General features: G+C 42.3%; 1 protein-coding gene across 1 annotated transcript; it reads left to right on the top strand.

The window, feature by feature from the left end:
• Positions 1 to 3448: 3448 nt before the first annotated feature.
• On the top strand, positions 3449 to 8808 carry ip6k2b (inositol hexakisphosphate kinase 2b). The gene is made up of 5 exons (XM_041782832.1): positions 3449 to 4041; positions 6201 to 6432; positions 6542 to 6705; positions 6823 to 6998; positions 7087 to 8808. Exons 1-5 carry the CDS (start codon positions 3828 to 3830, stop codon positions 7675 to 7677), a joined length of 1377 nt encoding a protein of 458 aa, XP_041638766.1. The 5' UTR covers positions 3449 to 3827; the 3' UTR covers positions 7678 to 8808.
• Positions 8809 to 10243: the final 1435 nt, after the last annotated feature.

Below are 10243 nucleotides of genomic sequence, written 5' to 3'. Positions count from 1 at the left end.
GTGTCTGGGATCCTTTCTTCCCCATTTGTAATCCCAGTGCAGAACTGGAACATTAGAGATTAGTGCGTGATGGGGCTATAACCGTCTACTGACCTGAGCTGCCTACAGCACTCCAGCTTTGTCTGACCTGGCCAGTCAGACTCATTAGGTCGACTGTCACTCACAAAATCTAAGGTTTAGTTTGTACATCTGAGGCTTGCTAGGTGAACAAAGATCCTTTTACTATGCACTCAGCCAAAGTCAAGATGGTGGCGGGATGGGGAGCTTCAGAGTCAAGGCGACACACTAACCTAACTTTCAGTTTAAGTCCTCACTATTGGTACAGTTTTTGCAGATATTTTACAGCCTACACCAAAGATCTCCACCTTTTCATCTCCTAAAAGATTATTACACACCCAAAGTAACTACAAATAATCTTATATAACTGAAGAAAGTACTCAGATTATGATCTTGAATTGTCGTCCAGATTTCCTTCCAACCAAAATGAAACAAAGGATGTCTGAACTATTTCCATCAGGATTCTATTAAAAACTACCCCAGGAATGGAGGATGTTGTTCTCTGATATCTGCGCTGATAAGAAAATGTTTGAACAAGGTTCGGCTTTGTTTACGTTCAGTGTTGCACACTTGACCTGCATTGGTTGAATTCCTTGTACTGAGCAGAACTGCACCTACTGTATACTGTTGTTTCACAACTGTGGGTAGGAGCATTTTTGATTTTGTGATAACCTCCCAGAGTTGTTGATTGCTGCTTTGCTGCAGAATAAAGAAGTACAGTCTCTTCGCTTGTGATACTTCTTCAAAACACTGATATTTAGTGAACTGTGCCCAACAGTGAACCAACCTAACCGCCAAGTTTTCTGAGTAGCAAAGCAAGAATATCAAAACAAATTCCAACAAAGCACAACAGTATGTCTATAAAACACCTGAAAGGACCTCAAAGAAATGAAATGTCTGATGATTAATATTTACAGAGGGTGGAAGATCTGTGCAGAAGTGCAATGTCATTACAAATATAAAGTCAGAGGGTGTGGCCAGTGATAGGCTGGACAACCAGTAAACATACCAGGAAGTATTTTGCACATTCTCCGATTGAGCCGTTCCCACTCTTTGAGCATTACAGTACCAGAGGTGAATGCTTTGAAATGAAGGACGTGTATCATGAAACTGGACTTTGTTTGCAGTTATTTTTTCATAGTTAGCAGCTGTTACACTGCTATATTAATGCTGTGCCTTGTGCATTTTAAAGCAGCCCTATAATTGGTCTGAATAAGGCCTGATGTCTCTTCCATTGCAGTTATAATGACAGGTGCCAAATTACTGGTGGCAAATTTCTAAGGAGTGCTCAGCATAATCACCAAGACGACAACAGATTTATGTGGACTGGCATAGTGCAGACTATGTATGATTTAAACCAGTATTACTCAACCTTACAATCCCAAAGAGCCTAATTGTTTCTGTCTGTCGGTCTGTCTATCTATGGCTTGCCCAATGAGTTTTCAGAATTTCTTTGCTAGAGTATTCACTCACCCTCTCCCCTATAATAAAATGCAAAAAGGCTCTACAAGCCTCTAGAAAAAACCTAAAGTCACAGTTATTGATGCTTGGCTAATTAAACAGAAATGCAATGTTCCAGACCAGACAGTGACTGAAAGCCCAAGGGGTCCAGCATGCAAAGAACACCAATGTGATGGAGGTGGACAGGGTTCTTCCAGGTCTGTGAAACAGAAAACTCTAGGTCAGGACCAGTTTGAGTCCGGAATTAATGATGCCCAAGGTAGAACCAGCCATCAGCTCAACCAGCCAGCTGTAGACAGCACAGAAGGCAGACTTGATGAGCAAAAAAGTATGGAAAATAAAGCTGTTGGGCCGTGATGGCTTGTCCCTTGTATAAAGTGGGTCACAAGATAAAAAAGTTTGGGGAACACTGGATCAGAGTATGCAGAGAGCTTGGTTTTGCCTTTCACTTTCAGCATTTCTCTTTATCACTTAAGATAATTATTTGGGATAAACAACTAAAGCCCTCACTTTTGATCCCCACTGTCAACTCTGTGAGATACTCACCATCTCATTCAGATAATAGCTTTGCTCATTTTCAAAAAAAAAATTCGTTTTACTTTACATATTTGTTAATATACCAGCTAATTTATATACAATAATAACTAAGTTCTTTAAAAAGATTAGTTTAATATAGTAAATATTAAAGATAAAGTTATAAAATCATTAACTTTAGAGATTAGATACTTATAAGGGCTAACAATTTATGGTATAAATATCAATACTTAATACCACTATTATATAATTCAAAACTTGACATTTATCTTGGATAAATAAAATTAAACACATTGTAGTGTGTCTGACTGAGTTGACAACAATCAAGATATGATCAGCAAAAACGTCATATTTTGATTAAGAATTCTGTTACTACACATAACAGCTTGTTGAGACATCAACCTTCACAAATTCAGAATATGTTTTATCCCTTTTCTCAAGAATGTATTTTGCATGCTCTTTCTTCCATATACAGAAAAAAAAATCAAATGGACATTTAAAGCCTACTGTACAAGTGTGGGAACAAACTGATTGATGCACCTTGCAATGGATAATTTCTGAGTCCAAATTCCCCTTTTAAAGGGCTTTTGGGGAAAATATTTTTCTAAGTAACACAAAAAAAGCGATAAGTTGTCACAAAAGAGCAACATGAGGCTCAAGAGCCACGTTTTGAGTATCACAGGTTTAAACCCTCACATGAACAGACGCCATCTGATGACATGTACACTAAAAAATGGAAACACCAGAATTATTCCCGTCTCTGGGATGTTCTGTCAACACAGCATTTATATCTGGCATTTTGTTTGAGTGGTTTAATATAAGAAATGTTTTAATATCCTACAATCATGTTGCTTTTTTTCTAACTATGAATATATGTATTAGTTATGCTAGTGTTTGAAGGGTAATACAGGCAGCACATAGAAATTACAAAGGCATTTTCAGACACTAAATCATTTACTTTCAAAACAACCTTTGGCTTTGCCCTCTTGTTGCTGAGTAGTGACAAATTAACTCAAAATTTAATGCCACAGTGATGGCCCTTCTTGTCTTCGTTGTAAATCAGCAGGTGAAATGTCCCTCAATTTATACAAGAATATACTGCAATGAAAAAAATTTAACAAATGTCGTGTGCCAATCCGCCCCCTCAGCAACAAAAACGTTGAAGCATTAAGTACACTGACAGATTACCGTCTGTGTTGTTTTCTGTCTCGTATTTTTCCTGTTCTCCCCTCCCCCCTGTTTTCTCTCCTTCCTCTTTGTTTGCAGATCTGCTTGATCCTCTCCTAGGTGCCTTCTCTCCTCCCAGCGACAGCAGCGGCTCTGTGATTGGTTGATTGTTGCGGGGGCGGTGCTGGAACATCGCCTGTGCTGGTTTTGTGGCTGGACGAGCAGCTCTGTCGTCAGTTTCGGTAACAGCCAGAAGAAGAGGACGACGGAACCGGACGTGGCTTGTAAACGTCTAAAGCAGCTTTAGAGCTGTAAACGTAGCCTTTTATTACACGTTCAAACACGGAAAATATTGAGCCACACGAAGGAGGAATTAATACCTGTCCTCCTTAAAGGAATAGAAAGGGAACACGGTTTTCTTTCACCGTCGCTAGCCTTCCTGTTCAGCCTTTTGTTTTTCACTGCTGCGCTCGAGCAGGCGACCAGTAGCGCCCTCGTGCGAGCCAACGGAGAAGAGCTCGAGGATAGGGAGCCAGACGAGCGGCCGAGCTTGTAGCCTCCCGAGCGACGCGGGCCCCTCCAGCTCATTTGTCCGATGCGGAGTGAGGATGAGTCCCGCTCTGGAAGCCCTCATGCAGGCGGACGGGACTCCTTATCCCGAGAAAGGGGTGATGCTTGAACCCTTCGTGCACCAGGTGGGAGGCCACTCCTGTGTGCTACGATTCGGGGAACAAACAATCTGCAAACCCCTCATCCCCCGGGAGCACCAGTTCTACAAGAGCCTCCCCCCAGAGATGCGGAAATTCACCCCTCAGTTTAAAGGTAAGTCCTCAATCCACCAAGTGGAGGAATTGTCAAACAAGCCATTTAAACTGCGCACGCGTGAAGTTCTTTTGATAGAGTAATCTATAATCCTTTCTTACTCTTTCCTTGTCAATGTATTACAGGACTGCATTATATAATACGCTCATAGCATGTATCATTACACAACAAAATGTATCTGTTAAGGTGATAAGAATATTGTTTTGATATGTACAGAAGGTTGTGTAATTGATAGATAAAAGGGCTCAAGGGGACATGGTGTTCACAACAAAAATGAGAAATGTACATTGCTATTTTCAGTGTCCCCTTAAAGTGACTTGTGTACAGTGTCACTAGTGATGGAGACATGGCAGGAACCATATCCAGTTTTCTCCATGAAAGCTTGTTTAAAGAGGGGTTGGAGGGATTCAAGTAGTAACCAAGCTGACAGCCTGACTACCTGCCAAGAGGATGAGTAGCCAGAGGCCTTTAAAGAGCCGTGTCTGTCTTTGAAGACGGCTGTGGTTTCAGTATTAATGTTCCATGAAGAATCAAAAATAAATTAGACATATTACTTGGAAAGAGATCGCAGGGTCATGTTTCACATTTTCTCCTACGTACACACACTTTTAATCAATCATATCGTGTTCCCAGTCCCACAGACTTTCACAGTTTCACCCACAGACAATTACACCCAGTACTTGCATATGCAGACAACTTAAGGTGGTTGTATGACGAAGGAAGGACGTGACGGTGGTATCTGATCCCCAGTAATGCAGCGTAGGACTATATAAAGAACGAGGATGAGGAGTGGGATAGGAGGAGTAGTTGAGGACTCTCGGGGGACTTTGGATGCTCCCCAACAGACAAATTGAGAGGAAGAGGTGCCACTCAGCCAACTGAACTGGACTTTTTCAGATTTAGTCTTTCACAGAAAATGTAAAAACATCTACTCTGTCACACTTTTGCTTGCAAGTCACTGTTTTAATGTCAAACAATGTACCTTTTTTACTAATTAAGGAGCTGTTTTCTTGATATAAATCAGACTCATTAGTTCCCTCACTCCTTGAGGTGGCTTATGATGGTGCAGCTCTTCCATAAGGACAGACAGAGGAGGCAGGCTTGCTGCAGGCTGGTGATGTCAGCACACATGACATCAGCTAGGCCTGGAGCACGCGGGAGACACTTGGATGCAGAGTATTTCAGTCCATTGTGTAACATACAACAACACCTTATCACAGCTGAAACATTTGGTCTGGTTTGGTTGTTTTGGGGTTAAATTGCTCCATATTCTTTGTAGCGATATCTTGTACTGTACTAGGACTCTACAGACTGTTGGTGGATACATATCCTATATGGACTTGGACATTCTTTTGCTATTCTCTACATGATTTTTGTTAGCATCACACCTTGCAGTCTGGGGTTTGTCTGTATCAGTGGCTGCAGCTGTGGTGTTTAGTCTCAGTGTCACACCTCCCCCACACTGCACAGAGAGGTGTGACACACAGGCCCTTCTTGGCACTGATAGATGGGGGCTGGGGCAGAAGGCCTGTTTGCTCATAATTTAATCAAATGAATGTACTCTGGGTTATTCTTGAGTTGAAATACTTGGATTTGTGATGTATAAAATTCAAGTTCCATTTCTGGTGGGGTTCTTGTTGTGTTGATGGAATCTATGAACTGTGTGGAGTCAGACTGTCACTGAATCTCAATGTATTATTTGATTTATGTTTCTGTTTGTGAATGAGAACTGTACTTCACCTTTCATGTCATTGCAGACTGCTTAACTGTATTATGGCTCCATTTGTGTGTTTTGTGAAGATGTTTGGCAGTAACTCAATAAATACCATGCTCGTTCTGACATACTTTGGCCTTGTGTGGTATTTTGTGTCTTGTGTTTCCTGTAAAATAAGTCATATCAACATAGTTTTACGCATTTAGATGTGATGAAATATGTTGTATTGACTTTCTTGCTTTCTGCTCTATCTTTCTGTCACATCTAAATCTTCTACTTCCAGTGTGGTGTGCTTGTTTAGAAAAATGGCTGTTAATATGTTTAAGGGAACATGTTTTAAATCTGAATTTTAATTCCCACATTCTAGGTTATTGCCATAAACAGCCTTTTTGACCTATGTTCTAATAACATGCCATTTCTGATACCCCTTTTTGCCCTCACTCAGGTGTGGTATCAGTCAGTTTTGAAGAGGATGAGGAAGGGAACCTGTGCCTCATTGCCTACCCCCTCCACAGCGAGTTGGGTGACCTGGAAAACAAAGACCCCTCAGCAGACTGCGAGCCCAAGAGTAAGATGCTGAAGTGGAGCAAAAAGAAGCAGTCCGCGCTGCTTCTGGAAAACGACAACTATAGCAAAGAAAGAGCCCGCCACAGCCGAAAAGAGGACAAAATCATAAGGTGAGGAAAATTATCCGGATACCTGGATACTTCGGTTAATAGTCCTGTTTTAATAAATATTCTCTGTAACACAAAAGTTGATTTTTGTTCTGTATTTTTATCCATGCAGTTACAATCGTGATGAGATGCAGCAGCAGCAGGCGGAGGTTCTCTACTTCAGCATGGAGAAAGGCAACGTGGTGCCACAGATCAAACACAACCCCTGGAGTCTCAAATGTCACCAGCAGCACTTGCAGAGGATGAAGGAAAATTCAAAGCACCGCAATCAATACAGTATCCTTTCATGAATGGAAACTCTGCCGTGGTGCATTACTCTATGATAGAAGGATTCTTATATTTCAAATGATACGTACAGTCTGTACTTGTTTGATCCTTGACCTTCTTTCACAGAATTTATTCTTTTAGAGAACCTGACATGGCGCTACAAAGTACCATGTGTTTTAGACTTAAAGATGGGAACTCGGCAACATGGAGATGATGCAACAGAGGAGAAGAAAGCCCATCAGATTCGCAAATGTCAGCAAAGCACATCCTCATCTATTGGAGTGCGACTGTGTGGCATGCAGGTACGGTTACACCTGAAACATTCCCCTGCCATTGATTCTCTTTGGTCCATGCTGAGCTGCAGTGCTCATATTTCTCTGTGTCCTGCAGGTGTACCAGTCTGATTCAGGCCAGCTGATGTTCATGAATAAGTACCATGGCCGTAAGCTGACCCTAGCAGGCTTCAAGGAGGCCCTGTACCAGTTTTTCCACGACGGGCACCGCCTGCGCCGAGAGCTGCTCTCCCCTGTGCTCCGCAGACTCCGGGAAATGCAAGCCGCCCTAGAGGCCTGCGAGTCTTACCGCTTCTACTCCAGCTCCCTGCTCATCATCTATGATGGTGATCCTCCCAGAACCCCCACCAGACCCAGACACCGGGGTGGAGAAGAAGGCGATGAGGACGAGCCATCTGATGAAGAAGAGGAGGAGGAAGGAGCCTTTGGTTTCCCTCGTTCCTCCTCTGCAGGTGGCAGCAGTGGAGTGGCGGCAGGGAGCAGCAACAGCAGCAGCCGCTCATCCAACAGCACAGGAGAGGCCAGCAGCCCTGCAGTGGACGTGCGCATGATTGACTTTGCTCACACAACCTGTAGGCACTACGGAGAGGACAGCGTGGTTCACGAAGGACAGGACAGCGGCTTCATCTTCGGCCTCCAGAACCTCATCACCATCATTTCTCAGCTAGAGGATCACAGCACTGACTGAGGCCGAAACAGAGCCAACCTGGTCTAAATTTGAAGCGTGGGAATAGCTCTCTGTGGCTGAAACCCTGCATACCCAAGGCGCAATGCCTACATGGGGGTCTGAGCCTCCTCTGCTTGGAGGGAACCTCAGACACCTCGGGGTCTGGGGGAGAGAGACCGTGTGGAGGTTACTGCTCTCTCCCTCACCTGCCAGAGGACAGGGCTGCCTGGGCCCTTACTTGCACTTTCCTCTTTATGAGACTGCTCCTTTTCTTGGTTATACATGGTAGGAGAAATGTGGGAGGTGGCAGACTTTCGTCAAACACAGGGACCCCTGTAGCATCCTAGGACTCGCCCCTCCTCCCCTCCCACTTTGGTACAGACGAGTTTCTTCATTGTTAAGTTCTCTCTAAGAGAGAAAGAGCGAGGCTGAGGTCATTGAAGCTCAGTGTAGTTGTAGGAGCTTTACGTGGTGCTTTACCTGTGATATGACATGAGTTTTGTTTATACTTAATTTTTGGATGAAGTTTTGACTCACTGTCCCCCCCAACAGCACAGCACATTATTGTGGGGGAATAGACTGTACATGCTGACCTTGGCTGGCTGGGTCAGCAGCCTTGTAGCATTGGCAACTTTAAGCTTCTGAGAAAGATGTTTTGTGTTTATACTTGCGTCTCTGAGACCTCGCAACGAACATGCTTTTTTGATTCAACTGGGCACTCTTATTTTTGGTAGAAGAACAAGATGGTTTAGGTTTAGAAGAAGAAGGGATTTGCCTTTTTTCACTCTCCTGTACCTTTTTGCCTAAAAACAAAGGACTTTTTTCAAAGGGGATAATATCCTTGTTTTGTCACTGTCTTTGTTTCCGTCTGACTTTTCTCCTCTTCATTCCTGAAACTTTGACTAAACAAAGAGAATATATTGATTTAAAACACTAGCTTCAAAGACTATAAAGAGACTATTTATTTCAAAGGATTGTTTAAAAACATAAAAAAAATGGAAACAGCTACATTCCATATTACCACTTTAAATGTTCTGATATTGACTTTGATTTATTTTATTATTGCAGGAGCTGATACCTCTCTTGTGTACCTACCTGTGTGTTAACAGTGTCTTGGAAAATAAAGGCATTCATTTGTGATAAAAAAAAAAATGTCTTATCTGCATTCATTGCCTTAAAATTTTATGGACTCATTAGCAGGAAAGCAGGGAAACACGAACAAAAGCTGAGTAAGATGCTGATATCATATCTGTGACTGTAGTTCAGGGGTGGCACTGACGGAGGAGGTAGTGATGTGGAAGACATGACTCATCCTTTGTTTAGAATACAATAGAAATATGCTGAGTTTGTACCGTGACCTCATCAACCTACACAGGACAACTGATCTTTAGAAAAGTGGTGCATCTCCCTCACACTTCACACCCAGCTCTGAGTCAGCAAAGGAAAGACTCAGCTCTCTAAGCTGGAATAATGATGGCACAGTAGGGTAAAAAATTAAATGGCTGGCTGTGTTTCTAACAAGGTAAATCCTGAATCAGTGGAGAAGATGTGAACTTTTATCTTCTATAAGATTATTTAAATTGAGAGACAACTTATTTTGCAAATGAAAGAAATGTGCAGTGTCTTTGGTGATAAGACCCCCCGATGTTGTCTGCCTGTACTTTAGAGCTAGCTAGGCCAACAGCAGAAATAGGATACCCCCCTATGTAGTCTAGGCTGGACGAGATGCTGATGAACTGAATGGAGGTGGCTGAGGTGGAGGAGGGTTGCAGCATCCACACTGAAACGACTGGCTGGGTTGTGAGAGAGAATGGTGGATTTAAAATTAAACAGATGCATGATGACTGGACAAATGGGGTTGTGGCAGAGTCTGATTAGCTTCGTTCTTAGAAGTGTGAACCCCCATAATCAGCTGATCACCAGAGGAATAGAAGAGAGAGAAAGAAATATGAACAAGTAGTGATGAAACAGTCTTCCTGCTTGACATTTTGCTGAGCCCTATATATGAATCAGGCCAATAGAACATCTGATTTCAAACTAAGTTCCTACTCATTCATGCTCTAATGATGTGAGTAAACATCTGACAAAACTGGTCAAATCAAGTCCTGACTAGCTGTTTATCATCTAGCTAATTCACTTACCTAAGGGTTATTCACAGCTGGTTTGATCACTAGACAAAAGGTAAATAAAAAATAGTCTTTTGATCTGCTGAAAGCTCATTTAATCACACTAAAGTGAGTAACAAATGCACATACAGAAAATTTGCTTTCTTTAGCAATGATTTGAGAGGTTCAGGTTTTATTGCATATCAGTTCAGTTGCTGTGACATGTAACCCAAAGAAATCAGCGGTTCACTGATAGACTTAATCTGATTCAGTGTGATAGAAGTGTGGTTAAAAAAATCCTTAAACTCCTGGAACATAGGTTAATGACATGATGTTGGTGTTCAGGACTATTTCCTTTAAAACCTGGGAGTGACTTCATGCAGAACCTGGAGAAATAACATGTTAGTAAGCCAGAACATGATGTATGTATCATTTACATAATTTAATCCAATCCACACTAAAGGTCTCTACGAAAGGGCCAT

The sequence above is a fragment of the Cheilinus undulatus genome, linkage group 3, assembly GCF_018320785.1.
Source record: "Cheilinus undulatus linkage group 3, ASM1832078v1, whole genome shotgun sequence".
NCBI lineage: Eukaryota > Metazoa > Chordata > Actinopteri > Labriformes > Labridae > Cheilinus > Cheilinus undulatus.
The sequence above is the reverse complement of the archived record's forward strand: the minus strand, read 5'-3'. Positions and strand labels throughout refer to the sequence as shown.

Coding starts and splice junctions, on each gene's coding strand:
- ip6k2b (XM_041782832.1), top strand. CDS start 3,828: ATGAGTCCCGCTCTGGAAGCCCTCATGCAGGCGGACGGGACTCCTTAT. Junction 6,706..6,822: donor AAAGCACCGCAATCAATACA/GTATCCTTTCAT, acceptor CTTCTTTCACAG/AATTTATTCTTTTAGAGAAC. Junction 6,999..7,086: donor TGCGACTGTGTGGCATGCAG/GTACGGTTACAC, acceptor TGTGTCCTGCAG/GTGTACCAGTCTGATTCAGG.